The sequence below is a fragment of the Pelophylax lessonae genome (genome assembly GCF_965119305.1).
Source record: "Pelophylax lessonae genome assembly, chromosome: 10".
Classification (NCBI taxonomy): domain Eukaryota; kingdom Metazoa; phylum Chordata; class Amphibia; order Anura; family Ranidae; genus Pelophylax; species Pelophylax lessonae.
The window spans coordinates 236,550,351-236,570,284 of record NC_138777.1 but is presented as its reverse complement, the minus strand read 5'-3'; the positions used below and the strand labels follow the sequence as shown (position 1 = coordinate 236,570,284).

General features: G+C 43.7%; 1 protein-coding gene across 2 annotated transcripts in view; it reads left to right on the top strand.

Moving 5' to 3' along the window:
• Nucleotides 1-19,934, top strand: part of WDR59 (WD repeat domain 59) — an 85,660-nt gene that overhangs the window by 19,690 nt on the left and 46,036 nt on the right. For both annotated transcript variants that reach the window (XM_082269600.1, XM_082269599.1), the window contains exons 5-13: nucleotides 1,584-1,664; nucleotides 4,923-4,960; nucleotides 6,947-7,035; nucleotides 7,284-7,400; nucleotides 9,746-9,823; nucleotides 11,945-12,101; nucleotides 13,395-13,474; nucleotides 17,698-17,818; nucleotides 18,840-18,952. In XM_082269600.1, coding sequence (XP_082125726.1) covers nucleotides 1,584-1,664; nucleotides 4,923-4,960; nucleotides 6,947-7,035; nucleotides 7,284-7,400; nucleotides 9,746-9,823; nucleotides 11,945-12,101; nucleotides 13,395-13,474; nucleotides 17,698-17,818; nucleotides 18,840-18,952 — 874 coding nt within the window. The remainder of the gene's footprint in view (nucleotides 1-1,583; nucleotides 1,665-4,922; nucleotides 4,961-6,946; nucleotides 7,036-7,283; nucleotides 7,401-9,745; nucleotides 9,824-11,944; nucleotides 12,102-13,394; nucleotides 13,475-17,697; nucleotides 17,819-18,839; nucleotides 18,953-19,934) is intronic.

Below are 19,934 nucleotides of genomic sequence, written 5' to 3'. Positions count from 1 at the left end.
AAGGATCTTAAATGTTTATTTGGTATAATTTTTCCTGAATACTACATAGTGTCACCAGGGAGGAGCGAAGGAGAATACTACATAGTGTCACCAGGGAGGAGTGAAGGAGAATACTACAGAGTGTCACCAGGGAGGAGTGAAGGAGAATACTACATAGTGTCACCAGGGAGGAGCGAAGGAGAATACTACATAGTGTCACCAGGGAGGAGTGAAGGAGAATACTACATAGTGTCACCAGGGAGGAGCGAAGGAGAACACTACATAGTGTCACCAGGGAGGAGTGATGGCTCTTTCTCTGTTTGGACTTCTGATGTCACATCTAAGATGGTGGATCCCAGTAGCTGTCTTTTTTTTTTTTTTTTTTTTTTTTTTTAGGCTTTTACAGGTAAACGTGCCTAAACTATATTAAATACAGAGATTATCTTATGGGAAGATTTGGTAATATGAATGGTCTGGCAACAGGGTTCTTGTAAATGCACCCACCCAATCATGTTCAAGGAAAATAAATTGCACACGATCGACTGATGGACTTCAGCAGAGGTTCACCTGATTTGCTAAGCTCTAGGGAAAATATCCTTGTAAACTGCAATTTCCCTTGCAAGGTGAAAAACCTAATTGCCCCTGGTAAATCATCCCCATGGCATCTATCCCTCCTTTCCCTTGATAAATCATCCCCATGGCATCTATCCCTCCTTTCCCTTGGTAAATCATCCCCATGGCATCTATCCCTCCTTTCCCTTGGTAAATCATCCCCATGGCATCTATCCCTCCTTTCCCTTGGTAAATCATCCCCATGGCATCTATCCCTCCTTTCCCTTGGTAAATTGTCCCCATGGCATCTATCCCTCCTTTCCCTTGGTAAATCATCCCCATGGCATCTATCCCTCCTTTCCCTTGGTAAATCATCCCCATGGCATCTATCCCTCCTTTCCCTTGGTAAATTGTCCCCATGGCATCTATCCCTCCTTTCCCTTGGTAAATTGTCCCCATGGCATCTATCCCTCCTTTCCCTTGGTAAATCATCCCCATGGCATCTATCCCTCCTTTCCCTTGGTAAATCGTCCCCATGGCATCTATCCCTCCTTTCCCTTGGTAAATTGTCCCCATGGCATCTATCCCTCCTTTCCCTTGGTAAATCATCCCCATGGCATCTATCCCTCCTTTCCCTTGGTAAATCATCCCCATGGCATCTATCCCTCCTTTCCCTTGGTAAATCATCCCCATGACATCTATCCCTCCTTTCCCTTGGTAAATCATCCCCATGGCATCTATCCCTCCTTTCCCTTGGTAAATCATCCCCATGGCATCTATCCCTCCTTTCCCTTGGTAAATCATCCCCATGACATCTATCCCTCCTTTCCCTTGGTAAATTGTCCCCATGGCATCTATCCCTCCTTTCCCTTGGTAAATTGTCCCCATGGCATCTATCCCTCCTTTCCCTTGGTAAATCATCCTCATGGCATCTATCCCTTCTTTCCCTTGGTAAATCATCCCCATGGCATCTATCCCTCCTTTCTTTTGCCTTCACAGCATTTGCATTTCACTTAAGCGCTTTAAAATCAGTTTTTGTCTTCTTTCTGCAGTGATCTGGACTGGTCAGTGTTTGAGCCGGAGGTTCTGGTCACCAGTTCCATCGATACTTACATTTACATCTGGGACATCAAGTAAGTTCACACCAGAAAAAGTAAACCTAAACCCGTGTGTATGGGGGTGGGGTATTAATGTCTGGTCTCACGTTGCTTGGCTATTCGCCTACTATTAAAGGGAAGCTGCAGTCAATCAGCACAGTTTAACCCCTTCACGCCAACATATGCGGCCTCGCTGGACTGGGCTTTTTTTTTGTGGGGCCGCATATATGTATATCTGACTTTGTGCTGGGAGCACGCCACACAGCGCACTCCCAGCACAGAGGCTGGGTCTCAGCGGGAGCCTTATGTCACATACAAATGATCTGGACCCAGAACTCCCGGTTTTGGGTCACCTGATTGCTGTGATATCTCTCTCTCTCTCTCTCTCTCTCTCTCTCTCTCTCTTTCTCTTTCTCTTTCTCTTTTTTTCTCTTTCTCTTTCTCTTTTTTTCTCTTTCTCTTTCTCTTTTTTTCTCTTTCTTTCTCTCGTTAAGTAAGGGTCGATGGTCCGGATCAGTATTGGGCAAGTTTTGGAATAACCACTTCCTGCCCGCATGACAACACAACTGCTGATCAGTTGACGTGTTTCAGCCTATGAGGCCTTAGTCATAACTAACTTAGTTATGAATTATGACTAAGGCCTCATAGGCTGAAACGCGTCAACTGATCTTATCAGCAGTTGTGCTCTTTGGTTCCTGAATAAAGATGAGGATTTTTTTAAGAGCAACTACTGGTGTGCGGATCATCTTTTTACATATGCACTCAGTTAAACGGCTGTGGATCGGGAGCCCGGGAGCTCTTTTATTGGTGAGCTGTATGGGTAGTAGCACTGCTGCTTCTGTTCGCATTTTGTAGCAAGGATATACAGCTAAATTTAAATTTTTTTTATTTTACTTTTTTGGACAAGTTTTCCTTTTGATAATAAAAAAAAAAAAAAAATCAGAAGATATCCATTATTATTTACCACTGAATGAAAGCCCAATTTGTCCTGGAAAAAAAATAAAAAACCTGTGTAATCCAGCTGGATGTACAACGTAGTTGTGATATTATGTACGGTTTTACTAACCCATGTCAAAGTTGCAAAATTGTGTTAACGTTTGTTTTACCCTTAGGCGTGAAGGGGTTAAACTCTTATGTATAAAGTAATCTTTCTGCCAAGACATTTGTAAATGCGCATAGTCATGTGATCTGCGCCAGGCTGATTTGCTATATGGTTACCAATACAGGGACTTTCTGCCTGACACCCTTCCTCTGAACAGGAAATCTCTCTCATGGGGACACAAACGACAATAAAATTGACAGAGATTCTAATCCCCCCTATACAACATTTGTTTTCATTTTGTCCCAGTTGATGGGATTTCCTCCTCTTTTCCTGTTCTCTTTAACACCCTTCAAATAGGAGTTGGGCCTGAGACTTTATGGGCTACTTGGTCTTTGTCTGCCATTGTTTTTTTAAATGTTTCTATGAGGTTTTCCTCCACTTGCTGTTCCATAGTGCCTTGAAAAAGTATTCACACCTCTTGAAATTTCCCACATTTTCTCATGTTACAACCAAAAAGTAAATGTGTTTTATTGGGATTTTATGTGATAGACCGACACAAAGTGGCCATAATTGTGAAGTGGAATGAAAATTGTATAAATGGTAATGGTTTAAAACTTTTTTTTTTTTACAAATATTTGAAAAGTGTGGCTGCATTTGTATTCACCCCCTTTTACTCTGAAACCCCTAACTAAAATCTAGTGGAACCAATTGCCTTCAGAAGTCACCTAATTATTAATAGAGCCCATCTGTGTGTCATTTAATCTCAGTATAAATACAGCTGTTCTGTGAAGCCCTCGGAGGTTTGTTAGAGAACCTTAGTGAACAAACAGCATCACGAAGGCCAAGGAACACACCAGACAGGTCAGAGATAAAGTTGTGGAGAAATGTAAAGCAGGGTTAGGTTATAAAAAAATATCTCAAGCTTTGACCATCTCACGGAGCGCTGTCCAATCTATCATGGGAAAATGGAAAGAGTATGGCACAACCTCAACCCTACCAAGACATGGCCGTCCACCTAAACTGACCGGCCAGGCCCCTACCAAGACATGGCCGTCCACCTAAACTGACCGGCCAGGCCCCTACCAAGACATGGCCGTCCACCTAAACTGACCGGCCGGGCAAGGAGAGCATTCATCAGAGGAGCAGCCAAGAGGCCCATGGGAACTCTGGAGGAGCTGCAGAGATCCACAGCTCAGGTGGGAGAATCTGTCCACAGGACAACTATTAGTCGTGCGCTCCACAAATCTGCCCTTTATGGAAGAGTGAGAAGAAGAAAGCCATTGGTGGAAGAAAGACATAAGAAGTCCCATTTGCAGTTTGTGAGAAGCCATGTGGGGGACACAGCAAACATGTGGGGGGAGGAGCTCTGCTCAGATGAGACCAAAATTAAACTTTTTGACCTAAAAACAAAACGCTATGTGTGGGGGAAAACTAACACTGCACATCACCCTGAACACACCATCCCCACTGTGAAACATGGTGGTGGCAGCATCATGTTGTAGGGATGCTTTTCTTCAGCAGGGACAGGGAAGCTGGTCAGAGTTGATGGGAAGATGGATAGAGCCAAATACAGGGCAATCTTAGAAGAAAACCTGTCTGCAAAAGACTTGAGACTGGGGCGGAGGTTCACCTTCCAACAGGACAACGACCCGAAACATCCAGCCAGAGCTACAATGGAATGGTTTACATCAAAGCCTATTCATGTGTTAGAATGGCCCAGTCACAGTCCAGACCTAAATCACATTGAGAATCTGTGGCAACACTTGAAAATTGCTGTTCACAGACGCTCTCCATCCAATCTGACAGAGATGAGATATTCTGCAAAGAAGAATGGGCAGAAATGTCCTCTCTAGATGTGCAAAGCTGGTAGAGACATCCCCAAAAAGACTTACAGCTGTAATTGCAGGGAAAGGCGGTTCTACAAAGTATTGACTCCGGGGGGTGAATACAAATGCAGCCACACTTTTCACAGATTTATTTGTATCATTTATCATTTTCCTTCCACTTCACAATTATGGACACTTTGTGTCGGTCTATCGCATAAAATCCCAATAAAATACATTCACGTTTTTGGTTGGAACATGACAAAATGTGAGAAATTTCAAGGGGTGTGAATACTTTTTCAGGGCACTGTATGTTCACTTGACTCATTCTCTGCCCAGCATGCCCAAATTTTACAGAACTTCTCATGTATTCCGTAAAAACGGAGCCAGATTTCATCAATTCCTGATTGTGTTTTGTTTCCTTCTCAGGGATACGAGGAAACCAACTGTGTCCTTGTCTGCTGTAGGTGAGTGTCCCTTCGTTTTGTGACTGTTGGGAGGTCACAAGGTCATCATGACCCATAGGATATATGCTCTCACCTTTTCTAATGTAATTACACTTCCACTGGGCCTGACAGATCCTGGAACCCAAGAAGACATTTATCCTAAATTGCACAAGCTGTCTTTTTTTGAAAGCGTTTAACTGGACTTAAATGAGAACTGAAGTAAAAATAAAGTTCGGGTTTGCTATATTATAGGGAACATTTAGAATATTATTTATGCCTCAGGAGTACCCATAAAATTGTACTTTTTATATTTTGAATTCCTCCTTTTGCATTGCACTTCTTGGTATGTGAGTGTGCAAATAGCCGTATATCTGCAGTATGAGATCTAAGGCATTGCTTAAGATTGAAGAGGAGGTAAAGTCTGGGCAAAACAATAAATAAAATTCAGCAGCTACAAACACTGTAGCTTCTGACTTTTAACCACCTCCTTCCCAAGCCTATTCTGACACATCGGTCCTACGTGTAAAAAAAATTACTTTTCTTTGCTAGAAAATTACTAGAAAATTGCTAGAAAATTACTTAGAACCCCCAAACATTATGTATGTAATATATATATATATATATATATAAGTGGTTGTAAAATCCTAGAATCCACTTTATTACTGTTTTATATCATGTCCAGTGTGTTTCTGTAATGGAATTGCATGAAATACCTTCGGTACAGCCGCTCGGCGCTCAGCTGATCTTCCGCTCTGCTCTTTCTCTTCTCCCAGCTGTCAGTGGGAGATCTCAGCCCCTCCCCTCTGCAGTGTTCAGAGCGGGTCACGGCGCTGAGTATTATATTATAGTGTGAAATACCTTCGGTACAGCCGCTCGGCGCTCAGCTGATCTCCCGCTCTGCTCTCTTTCTCTTCTTCTCTTCTCCCAGCTGTCAGCGGGGGATCTCAGCTCCTCCCCTCTGCAGTGTTCAGAGCGGGTCACGGCGCAGAGTATTATAATAGTGGGAAATACCTTCGGTACAGCTGCACGGTGCTCAGCTGATCTCCTGCTCTGCTCTCTTCTCCCAGCTGTTAGCGGGAGATCTCAGCCCCTCCCCTCTGCAGTGTTCAGAGCGGGTCACAGAAGCACGGAGTATTATATTATAATAGTGCGAAATACCTTCGGTACAGCCGCTCGGCGCTCAGCTGATCCCACGCTCTGCTCTCCTACTCTTCTCATAGCTGTCAGCGGGGGATCTCAGCCCCTCCCCTCTACAGTGTTCAGAGCTGGTCACGGAAGCACCGAGTATTATAATTGTGTGAAATACCTTCAGGACAGCGCTGCTTGGTGCTCAGCTGATTTCCTACTGCTTTTTCTTTTTTTCTCCCCCGCTGACAACTGGGGGTCATGGAAGCGCCGAGCAGCGCTGTACCGAAGGTATTTTACACTATTATAATACTCTGCGCTTCTGTGACCCACTCTGAACACTGCAGAGGGGAGGGGGTTGAGATCCCCTACTGAGAGCTATGAGAAGAGGAGAGCAGAGCGGGAGATCAGCTGAGCGCCGAGCTGCGCTCTACCCAAAGTATTTCACACAATTAGATTACAGGAAAAAAAACACTGAAAAATATATAAAACCGTAATAGAGTGGATTCTAGGACTTTACAGACACTAAACTGGGGCTTATTTTCAGGGTAGGGCTTATATTGCAGCCCTCCCCGAAAATTAACAGTAGGTCTTATTTTCGGGGAAACACGGTACCGGTCAAATCTAGGTACCCGCCCCCTCCAAAAAAATGACATGCCAAATGTGTCATGTCAGGGGGTCAGGAGTCTGGGTGGAACTCGGCTTTAATAGTGGAGTGGAATAAGAAAAGGTTTTGGACTTTGGATCCACCATATAAAGCCACAAAGCCTCTTCTAACCTCAATGCATCTTCTATGTAGCTTTTATCTGTAGGAAAATAGATTGCTGCAGATATTTATTGTATATGTGTGGGACATGAAGATAATTTGTTTGTCTCATACAGCCGGTGCCTCCCAGGTGAAGTGGAATAAAAAGAATGGGAATTGCCTGGCCACAAGCCATGATGGAGATGTGAGGATCTGGGATCGCAGGGTAAGTGGCATTGCTGGCACAATCTCTGAGTGCACTTTGGTTGTCAAAGTGTTGTTTTTTGTACAGTAAGAAAATGGTTTGCTACTGTCCTTATTAGCAGATATTTACCTTTCCTTCACCCCCTCCACACATGAAAGCTTTGTTTGCAGAATTGTTTAATTTAAAGTGTTTGTTACCCCAGTATTTCATATTCCTGATAGGTGGCTGCTGTACCATTTGAGGTTTAATAAATTGTTTTCTTTTTGCAGAGACCGAGCACTGCTGTAGAGTACATTGCTGCCCACTTATATAAAATCCATGGATTGGACTGGCATCCTGATAATGAGCACATCCTGGCCACTTCCAGCCAGGACAATTCTGTCAAGGTAATTTCCCAGGGGGGGGGGGGGTAACATTTCTCTACTCAATGAAGATCACTCATGAGTGATTAGTAAATGGATACATGTGGATTGGTAGAAGTGTGACTAAAGGCTGTGCGAAAGAAATTCAGCAGATTCCTCCAGCCATGCTAAACGGAGCGCATGGGCAAATCTCCCCCTGCTGGTCATTGTATTTTGACAGCTGCCACCAGGCTTACCTATAGGTACAAATTATGCCTTCGGGTTTACTTCCTCTTTAACCCAGGACAAAAATGTGATATATTGCAGCTTTACCAGTCCTTCGATTTAATGGCTGCATTAGTTCTCTGCAGACATTTTTTTTTTCTGCTAGTAACACACATCTTGTCTTTATGACAATGCTCGCTCACTGTACTTCTCTATAGAAGGCTCAGTAAATAGCTGTTGATCCTGCCAGTCTTCTTGCATAAGAAGCCCTCCCTGTTTGACCACACTGACACAAATCTGTCAGGAACAGTTTGCATCCCTGCTTTCTCCATGTTACAGTTAGACGCCATGCTGCCATACAGCATGCCTGTATTCTCCTAGTCGCAGGCTGGCACACTCCCATCCACCCCTGTCCTGCTTGATTCAAAACAGCAATCAACCCTTTTCATCATGAAGCAAAGGATCAGTCAATGCAACTGCGAACCTGCAAGCCGGAGGAAGAATGTGAATAGTGACTGTGCGGTCACATGACTGCTAAATAGAACACTTTTTTTTTGTCCTTTAGAAAATGATATGTGAATATCATTGCATGATTTCATTGTGTGACTTCACATGGAGGAAGCTGGGAACACAATGCATGGCAGGAGAGGAGAACGGAGAGCATTAGATAGAGAAGACCGGTTCTTTGTTGGTGTGGCTCCTAGTCTGACACAGACCCCTCTTCCTGTCCTTAACCACTTCGATACTGTGCGATTTCTGCCACTCCGCTCCTACATGTAAAAATCATCATTTTTTTTTTTGCTAGAAAATTACTCGCAACCCCCAAACATATTATATATACTATATATATATATATATATATATATATATATATATATATATATATATATATATATAATTTTAGCTGAGACCCTAGGGAATTTTTTTGGAAGAAAAAACAGTTTAGTGGGTTTTTTTTAATTTTTTTTTATTTTAATTCATAAAAGTTAGCCCAATTTTTTTGTATAATGTGAAAGATGATGTTACACTGAGTAAATAGATACCTAACTCGCGCAATGACGCCAAACTTCGGTACTTAAAAATCTCTATAGGCGATGCTTTAAAAATTTTTACAGGTTACCAGTTTAGAGTTATAGGGGAGGTCTTCGGCTAGAATTGTTGCTCTCACTCTAACGTTCGCAGCGATACCCCACATGTATGGATTGACCGTCATTTACATGTGTGGCCGCGACTAATGCATGCGTTCGCTTTTGTGTGTGATCACTTTAAATTTTTTGTTTATTGTTTGTTATTTTTACACTTTCCCTTTTTAATTTTTTTTTTTTGGGATCATTTTTATTCCTATTACAAGGAATGTAAACATCCCCTGTAATAGGAATAGTGAATGACAGGTCGTCTTTATAGGGGAGACCTGGGGTCAATGAGACCTCAGATCTCTCCTACAGGCTAGAAAGCCTGAAATAAAAAAAAAAATAAAAAATATCCCCCCTCAAAGCCAAGGACATCATATGACGTCCATCTTAGGGGAAGTGGTTAAAAGAGAAGTTCGTCTTTTTTCCTCCAAGAATTATACTTGGCTAGGTGGATGCAGCATCACTCTCCGATGCTGCATCTGTCCCCTGCCGGCTCTAAGACTGAGAACCCAGCAATCAAAGACCACTGATCGCTCTGTGACCAAAGAGCTGGTAACTGTCAGTCACCGGCTCTTTCCTCTCCCCCCCCCCCCCCCTGTGCTCACTGGAGTTCTGGGCTGAGCAGGGGGGGCGGGAGCAGCCAGCTTAGGCTCCCAGCGGCTCACTGAGCTGTGTAACGGTTCAGGCATGTGGGCGGATCCCAGGCATGTGGGCAGATCCCGACTTTATTGTTGCGATCCTGCCCCAGCCTGGACCGGCTCTGACGTCAGATGACAGCAGGCTTCTGCCCGCTGTCTGCTGAAAACAGGTCACAGGAGTGCCAAAGGAACTGCACACCAAATGAGCTTTCCTCGTACTTCTCCTTTAACTCTGCTCCTAGTAATGCCCCTTACAACCCATGTGTATACATTTTCTTGGTTGCCTTTTCCAATGCAAATTTGAATAGGATTAGGTGCTTTAAGGACACGCAACACTATTCTTTTCTCAGACACTTTGATGCTGACACAGTATTTTTTTTTTTTTTTTTTTCAGTTTTGGGATTGGCGGCAGCCCCGGAAATGTTTCAGTGTCCTGCCTTGTCAAGTGCCTGTGTGGAAGGCTCGCTACACGGTAAGATAAAACATTGGGGGTTAATAAGGTGGAAGATATTTCACAGTAGGCCTGAGCTACAGTGCCTTGAAAAAGTATTCACACCCCTTGAAATTTTCCACATTTTGTCATGTTACAACCAAAAACGTGAATGTATTTTATTGGGATTTTATGTGATGGACCGACACAAAGTGGCCATAATTGTGAAATGGAAGGAAAATTATAAATGATACAAATAAATCTGTGAAAAGTGTGGCTGCATTTGTATTCACCCCCCGGAGTCAATACTTTGTAGAAGCGCCTTTCCCTGCAATTACAGCTGCAAGTCTTTTTGGGGATGTCTCTACCAGCTTTGCACATCTAGAGAGGACATTTCTGCCCATTCTTCTGAGTAAAATATCTCATCTCTGTCGGATTGGACGGAGAGCCTCTGTGACCAGCAATTTTCAAGTCTTGCCACAGATTCTCAATGTGATTTGGGTCTGGACTGTGACTGTGCCATTCTAACACATGAATATGCTTTGATGATGAGGAAAATTAAGAAGACCTAGGGCAAGGGTGTCAAACTCAGTTTCATCGTGGGCCACATCAGTATTATGGTTGCCTGCAAAGGGCCGGGTATATCTGTAAGACTAGATGTCCAGAGCACTCCCCACGTCCGATGTCAAGAGCCCCCCCACCCTCCTTTTAAATTATAGTTCACCCCTCTTACCTTGTGCTTCTGCCGGGGAGAAGATGGGGAAGGGGCTGGGAAGCAGAAAGTGCAGAGTCTGGAAGAGGACCAGAGGAGGGCTGCAGTCAACTGCCAGAATCTGCTGAATGTCAAGACCAGGAGATGCGGAGACAAAGGGGTGCTGTAGCTGTACACTAAGAAGTAGGATCTGTAGAAAGTTCTGTCCTCCTTTCAGCTGCCGACTCCTGAGATGGGGAGGAGGGTGGCAGAGACCAGTGCCTCCGCGGCTGCACAGAGAAGTGCAGGATCTGGTGGAGGAGTTCTGTCATCCTCTCTGCTGCCAACTGCTGAGACAACATGGGGCGAAACTAGGGGGGTGCTGTGGCAGAGGTGTGAGGGCCACATGAAATGGCCTAGCGGGCCGCTTTCAGCCCCCGGGCCTTGTGTTTGACACCTGTGACCTAGAGGAAAAAAACAACGTAAAAAAAGTCAAAAATAAAAGATAAGAAAATAAATCACTGGTATGAAACCAACTTGGATAGCGCTAATGCCAGACATTGGTTCTTGGGATACCAAACACTGTTGTGGGGTTTCCTAGTCCAATGAAAATAAAAAAAGGGAGGACATGGATCGCCCAGAGCGGGAAGAGTCTCCTGAGAAAACGTTTTTTTTAAAGGTAAAGATAAATTTGGATGTTTTATAGCAGAAAGTAACAAATATTGTTTTTTTTCCTCAAAATTGTCGGCCTTTTTTTTTTATAGTGCAAAAAATAAAAACCGCACAGGTGATCAAATACCACCAAAGGAAAGCTCTTTGTTAGAAAAAAAGGACATCAATTTTATTTGGGTACAACGGTGCACAACCGCGCAATTGTCAGTAACAGTTACAGTAACGCAATGCTATACAGTAATCCCCCGCTACATCGCGGTTCAGTTTTTGCGGTCCCGGTAATTCACGGTTTTTTTAGTAATGTTATTTTACTATATAAATCATTAAAAATGAAAGATTTTTGTGTTTTTCATAGCTCTTGCTCTGTCTCTAAGTATCTTTTATGTGTTTAAATGAGTTTCTATTGTTTTAAAAGTGTGTTTAAAGACCTTAAAATGCTTCTACACGTACAGTGACAGTAAAAAAATCATGCCTACAATGCATTTTAATAGGGTTTTTCTATTTCGCGGAATTTCACTTTTCGCGGCTGGGTCCGGAACGTAACCCCCGCAATGGAGGGGGGTTTACTGTATTGCAAAAAATGGCCTGGTCGTGTTGAAGATCAAACATAAGCCATGATGGCGGCTTCTTTGGCTAAAAATGGTATCGGGGTTTAGTTTTGCTTTAATTATTCATGACACACAGACCAGGAAGAAGTATTTCGTTTAGGAATTTCGGAGAGAACCATTTTCTTTATTGATTTGAGAATACTGCTGATCTATGCAATTTTGTCTCTTGATAAATTTAACTTTTGGTTTCAGCCCTTCAGCAATGGCCTTGTGACGGTTATGGTCCCCCAACTGCGGAGGGAGAACAGTCTTCTACTCTGGAACGTCTATGACCTTCACTCTCCAGTTCACATCTTTGTGGGACATGACGATGTGGTCCTTGAGTTCCACTGGAGAAAGCAGAAAGAAGGTTGGTCTATCCAGGACACTGGTGTCCCCAACACCCACTAAACCTTATCAGGCCTCCTCTAATATATAACCTGCTGAACCACCTCATAGAGAGCAGCGGGTGAAGAGGAGACACAGACCTGTCATCCGCCTGCTCAGCGGGGATCAATGGCGAGATCCCCTGCTGAGCAGGCAGCTTCGCTTGGACGTATTCAGCCCTGTGTAAAAGGGGCCTTTATCTTGCTGTTGCTTAGATTTTGGTGCCGTGGATGGCCTTATCTGTGACTAGCCACTTCTACCACCCCATAGAGAGCAGCGGGTGCAGAGCGGACACGGACCTGTCATCCTCCTGATCAGTGATGAGGATCCCCCTCTGAGCAGGCAGATTTGCAGTAGGGGTAGACGTTGATGTTTTTTTCAGGGCCGATACCGATGTTTTGGTCACAACGTATCGGTATCGGATGATATGGGCCGATATTTTGTACATTTTTAAAGTTTTGAAAAATAGACTATTTTTGACACATATTTGGTACTGAACATGTTAATTTTTGTTTAATGCCTAATGGCTTGCTGTTACCCTGTGGTGGCTGGCTGACTGGCACCCTGTGGTGGGTGGTTGGATGGCTGTCACCCTGTGGTGGGTGGCTGGCTGGTACAGGGTCTGTGGGTGGCTGGCTTTCTGGCACCCTGTGGTGGGTGGCTGGCTGTCTGGCACCCTGTGGTGGGTGGCTGGCTGGCACAGGGGCTGTGGGTGGCTGGCTCGCTGGTACAGTGCCTGTGACTGGCTGGCTGGTACAGGTCCTGTGGATGTGGGTGGCTGGCACCGGACTGCTGTGGGTGGGTGTATGGCTGCGATACACTCCCGCGAGACTTGTTCTGACTCCAGACGAGGCTGTCCAAGGCAAGGCAGGCGGCCTAAGAAGGCAGAATGACGTCATAAAAATATCAGCAATATCGGCCAGTTCCGGGGCTGATACCGATATATCGGGGAAAGTGCATATCGGCCTTGCCGATAATTGGTCTATCCCTAATTTGCAGGCCCCATGTGAAAGGGGCCTTTCTCTTGCTGTTGCTTAGATTTGATGCTGTTGATGGCCCTATCAGTAATTGGACACTTCTAACGCCACCCGCAGCCCTTTAGATTGACCGTACATTGCTGTATTTGTAGAAGCTTAAGGAAATTATGTAAAAGTTCTGTTCAGTTCCCCCTAGAATACTGGTATTTATTATATTTGTGTTCTTAAAAGTAACCTAGCATGTATGTAGTTTCTGCAGCTTTGCCTAGTGCAGTCAATTTTTCTCCTCTTTCCTTCAGGACAGAAGGACTATCAGCTGGTGACCTGGTCCCGGGACCAGACACTACGTATGTGGAGGGTGGATGCCCAGCTTCAGCGGGTAAGATCAGCTAGCTGCAGCTGAGAGTCTAAATCTTTACCTGCCTATTCTTAGTATTTGTTATAAGCAAATGACTGCACTTGCAGCACATTTCAAAATTATAAATCCAACAATACAACTTTCAGCTTCTTTTTTTTCGCTGCTCCTGCTGTCACTGAGAGGTGTCCAGATTATGGTTGTACTTAAAGCGGAGTTCCACCCTCAGAAAGTTTTTTTTAATAAAAATCCCCCCGGGACAGTCAGGGTTAGTACATTCCACAATGGATAGCCTCTGATCTGTCCCGGGTTGCACTTACATTTTAGAAGAAATACTTACCTTGAAAATGTATTCTCCAGCGCTGCCATCTCAGGTGTGGGCATCTTGAAGCCAGCGCGATCCTCTTCTAAGTCCTCTTCGGTCCCACGATGCACTGCGCTGGCCCCGCCATCACTTCCAGTGCCGCAGCGTCATCCCTGCACAGCTGGGCATGCCCAGAAGCTGTTTAGCAGGGAATGACGCGCCTGCACCGGAAGTGACGTCGGGGCCGGTGCAGGCGCATTGATTCCTGGGAGCGATGACGTTCAGCTCCCAGGAATCATTGCAAGCCAGGAAGTGACGAATCGCCGTGGCCGCCGAGGGGAGGAAGAGGAAGTAAGGTGAGTATATTTTCTTCTAAACAAGGTAAGTAAAAAAAAAAAAAAAAAATTGCGATTATCCATTTGTTTTTCAGGTGACCCGGAGCGAGAAGATGGACTTTAGATTTAAGAGTGGAACTCCACTTTAAAGTGATTGTAAAGGCAGAAGGTGCATTCTATACATTAAGATAAAAAGCCTTCTTAGTTCAATTGGCTCCCCTCTCATGCACTCATGTAATTAAGCAAAAGCCATCATTGCACAATATCCCATCTATTATATTTAAACTAATAATACAATTTTACACTCAGATTTAAAAGTGCCCTCAGGTCGGCACTGAGTGCCAGGTCACATTTGTGCGATCACAGAGATCGCATGTAATTCGGAGCACACTGCTCCTAAAATTACATGCGATCTCTGTGCGGTGCAAAATCAGCCATACACTTTGTATGGCTGAATTTGCACCGCAATCCCCCCCAACTCGCACAGGACCCTTTTTTTGGTCTGCAGCAGAATCGGATCGCATAGTGGTTCACACTGTTGCGATCCGATTCTGTGCAAACTTGCAGACCGCACTGCAATATGCGATCTGATTTGGTGGTGTCGTTAACTTTTAATTGACACCCCCAGCATATCGCATATGGCAGTGTGAACTGCCATGGGTGCGGATGCGTTGCGGGAACACGCTGTATATTCGCAGCGTTCCCGCATCGCACAAATGTGAACCGGCACTAAGTTTGTCCAGCTATCCACATATGCCTGTGTAACCGCCGCTCCGTTTGATGGAGCTGGCGTGCGTGTCAAGCCTCAATTTCGATGCGGGTCAAGAATCGGAAGTAGCGTGACCTTACTCCACTAGCCCTCAACGCATTTCACAATCACTTGTGTGATTAGGAATCTTTCTGATGATGCATGGCGAGTGTGAAACGCGTTGAGGCTAGTGGAGTAAGGTCACGCTACTTCTGGTCCCCGACCTGCAATTGAGGCTGGACACGCACGCTGGCTCCATTGAACGGAGCTGCGGTTACACAGGCATATGTGGATAGCTGGACAGACTTAGTGCCGATCTGAGGGCACTTTTAAATGTGAGTGTAAAATTTTATCTTTAGTTTAAATAAAGTAGAAAGGGAATTGTGCAATGATGGCTTTTGTTTAATTACATGAGTGCATGAGAGGGGAGCCAATTGAACTAAATAAGAAACAAGGGGTGTGATCTGCATCAACCATCTGAGTAGTGTGCCTCCATCCCGAAAATTTGATACAGAGAAAACTTGCCCAGGGACTTTAAATGAGGCTACACACTCACACAAGATATTGAGGTATACCATATAGTTCAAATGTTTTATTTGACAAACATACGAGTGATGAGTACATACAGTAAAAACATATTGGACTGATCAGTAGTATCAATTACAACAAATACAAATGCAGTATAAAAAATATGAGATGACAGCATGGACCTGCTTTGTATGCGTATATAAAAATGTATGAACATGATAGATTGTAGCGACCTTGTACTGTACTGACCTGCATTGTATGCGTATATAAAAATGTATGAACATGATAGATTGTAGCGACCTTGTACTGTACTGACTCGTTTTGCGAAAATGATTTGCTTCCTCAGGAGTGGGTTTCTATCATGTATCTACAAAGTAAAATAGTATTATGAATGATATACATATGTATGTATGAGATATTAATTAAAAAACGGAGCAGTCATAAAGACTCCATACTCAACAGTCTCAACATGAAAGCATTGAAAAGGCTGGTCTTGTGTGAGTGTGTAGCCTCATTTAAAGCTGAGTTCCGGCCACAAAATCGACATAATCGATTTTGGGCCATCCGCTTGCTCAGTGTCACCTGAAAAAGAAATGGATAGTTACGATTTTTTTTTTTTGTTTGTTGAAGAAAAATATACTCACCTTTCTTTCTCTTCCTCCCTCTGTGGCCGCGGCCCGCGCCGTCACTTCCTCTTTGCGTTGATTCCTGGGAGCTGAACGTCATCGCTCCCAGGAGTCAATGCGCCTGCACCGGCCCCGCTCATCACTTCCGTTGCAGGCGCCTCATTCCCTGCTAAACAGCTTCTGGCCATGCCCAGAAGCTGTGGAGGGATGACGCGCCCGCACCGGAAGTGACGAGCGGGGCCGGTGCATTCTGGGAGAAGAGGACACCGAAGAGGACGCAGAAGAGGATGCGCTGGCTTCAGCTTCCCACACCTGAGATGGCAGCGCTGGATAAGAAATTTTCAAGGTAAGTATTTCTTCTAAAAGGTAAGTGTGACCCGGGACAGTTCAGAGGCTATCCATTGTGGAATGTACTAGCCCTGACTGTCCCGGGGGTATTTTTAGCTAAATTTCACCCCCCGTGGCCGGAACTCCACTTTAAAGTCCATGGGCAAGTTTTCTCTGTTTGTGTCAAATTTTCGGGATGGAGGCACACACTACTCAGATGGTTGATCCAGATCACGTTTTTTATACTACATTTGTATTTGTTGTAATTGATACTACTGATCAGTCCAATATGTTTTTACTGTATGTACTCATTACTCGTATGTTTGTCAAGTAAAACATTTGAACTATATGGTATACCTCAATATCTTGTGTGAGTGTGTAGCCTCATTTAAAGCCCCTGGGCAAGTTTTCTCTGTTTGTAACAAAAGAAATCAGTGGATAGACTTGGGATCGCTATATCACACCGGAACTGTGTCAGTGGGAGGTCGTGGCATATACAGTATCTGGGAGACGTTTAGATTGATCAGGCACGTATTGTACTGCCATCTGGTGAGTGTGAAGTTTGGAAGGTGGTGGATAATAGCACGCATTGGATGGGTGTTTCAGCAGCTTTACACATTTGGCACCGAATGGCTTAATGGACATTTTTTTTTTTTTAATAATTTGTTAGAGATATGCAATAAAAAGACAACACAGGGATCACAAACAGTACAATATAACTTCTGTCATGAATTGTGGTTACAAAACACAGAATGTTAGATGTGGCAGTCATAAACAATGTTATTATGCAATTCCCATGTAATGGGTAAATAAAAACGTATTGTAATCCCAGAAATATAATGTGAGGAGAGTGAACACCTAAGACCTATGACCATAGTACCAAGGGTGTGGTGAAAGTCCCGCTGGGATCTATCTTTTGGCCCAGCAAGGACCCCCCTTGCCACCCTTTATGCAAAATGAAGATCCAACAAACAAGCTCACTTTCTAGACGATAGACATACCCAATGGACTTTTTTTTTTTATATTTATTTTTTAGTTTAATATACACAAATATTTTTATTTTCTCACGATTTGTTGGGTAACGTTGTTAGAACACATAATTTTTATTTGTGGATGTTGATTTTGGTAATCATTATTCACAGATATTGGTTCGTGTAGCTACTATAAAATTCTGTTCCTTTTGTACACACTCCTATAAGGAGTCATTTTAGTTGCAGCAAACCACACATTGGCTATCCACTATAGGTTCAGCCTGCGACACACACACACACACACACACACACACACACACACACACACACACACACACACACACACACACACACACACACACACACACACACGTTCCACTTAAGTCACTGATCTGTTTTCCTTTGTAGCTGTGTGCTAATGATGAGATGATGGATCTAGTGGAAGGGCTGATGGATGGAATGTCTATAATGCCAGATCAAACGTCTATGCAGCCTCCGGAACAGATCTCTGTCCCCTCAGAAGAAGAAGGTAAGTAATTACTCCTCGCTAAGATGCAGATTTTCCTCTAGTGGTATGTGTACTGTTAGGTGTACTTCTCCCAGCATCGGGGGGTGGGGGAGGGGGTACTACTGCGTGTTAAAGGAAAAGTTCACCTCTTTAAAAAATAAAAATTCAAATTTTTGCAGGTAAAAAAAAATGTTCATTTACAGTTTTTTTTTTTTTTTTTTTGTTAGGAACCTGTAAAGCATTACACATTCGGGTGCAATGTCAGGCTCCTGCAGATGCAATTGCAGTATATATACCATAGTTCGTTTGCACAAACCAATCAATATACGCTTGTTGAGTTTTTTTTTTTTTTTGTTACCAAAAAGGTAGCAGAATACATATTGACCTAAATGTATGAAGAAATTATATATATATATATATATATATATATATATATATATATATATATATAACTTTTTTTTTTTTTTTTATTAGTATTGTATATGTTTTATAGTAGAAAGTAAAGTTTGTTTTTTATTTATTTATTTATTTTTTTTTCAAAATTGTCAGTCTTTTTTTGTTTATAGCACAAAAAATAAAAGAATGTAATGATCGAATACCACCAAAAGAAGACTCTATTTGTGGGAAAAAAAGGACATTAATTTTATTTGGGTACAGTGTTGCACGACCGCGCAATTGTCCGTTAAAATAACGCAGTGCCATATCTCAAAAAATGTGCTGATCATGAAGGGGGGTAAATTTTCCAGAGGGCAGGTGGTTAAAGGATAAGTTCACCTTTTTGTTGTTACATGTTCCGCCCATATTTAGGGTGTAATGTGTAACATGCTTCACATCAGACAATGAGTTTATGACAATAATGCACAGATTAGTGATGTTTAGTAAGGATGTTACAAACATTTGCCCAGACTGTAACAATACAATATGTACATAGAATCTTAGAATGTGTCAGAGTATCTCATCTGAAGAGTAACCTGGGTACATGATGAGGCCTGTCTCATTTTACACAATCATTGCTTTGTTTGTACAGTAGCTTTTTCTGAAGATTCACCATCAATGCCGGTAACTGTGGGTGATCCCGAGCAATCCAGCCTCCCCCAGACACTTCAGCAGGAATTTTCCCTGATCAATGTACATATTCGCAACGTCAACATTGAGGTAAGTGGAGCCGCCAGGACGGTGTCCCTGGAGATCCAAATGCTCAGTTTTTATTTTGTATGTTTCCTCTATTCTTCCCTTCCAGCGTATTTTTTTATTTGGCTCTCAATGGAGAAGTATGGATAAATCTCTTTTGGTCCTACTTCTCCTGTGGGCCGCAGGAGCGCACTTAGTTCTGCACACCAGTGACCCAGATTCAGCCAACAGCGGACTGAAGTCTGATGTCCAGGCCTTCCAGAGATCCCGAAATTCATATTCACACAATTCTGGATAGATCGGTGCTAGTTCTGGATAATGTCAAGTTTTTAATTGAACTTAGTGTCCTATGGAATTTTACGGCACCATAAGAAGATAAATCCACAGGTCTTTAGGCAGCCATCGGCAGGTGGGGGGAAAGAGTGTTCCATGAGTACATAAGCCTGAAATTAGGGGGTAAAAGGTCCCTCTGTGGCATCCTGGGCAGTGTTGTTCCTGTGCTTCCAGCAGATCTGACAGACATTCATGCCTGACTGGCAGCCGGCTCAGCCTTTCAGTGGGTGTCTGAGCCGGCCACTTCCACCCTCTTCACAGCGTGGCGCTCCAAAAAGGGTTGGAGAGCAGAGCACACAGCGGTGACTGACAGCCAGTCAGCGGACCCGAGAACTGAGCGATCAGCAGTCTTTGATCGCTCAGTACTCACTGTTCAGCCGCCGGGGGCAGCTGCAGCTCAGATAGGGTACTGCAGCCATCTAGGTGAGTATGTGGGTCTTTTTTTTTTTTTTTTGCTTATGCTAACAGTTTAAGTACCTGAATCTGACTTGACCTCACCCTCTTGTAGTCTCTGTACAGCTCAGCTTAGACTGGGAGAAGCAGAATAAGGAGCCAGTCATCTGTTCTGCGGTAAAAACATGCGGATAGGTTCAGAGACAGGGAGATGAGCTTATCAGGTTTGTGCTTTTCCTGTCCAGTCATAGGATGGGGAAAGCACAGGACCTGTAAAAAT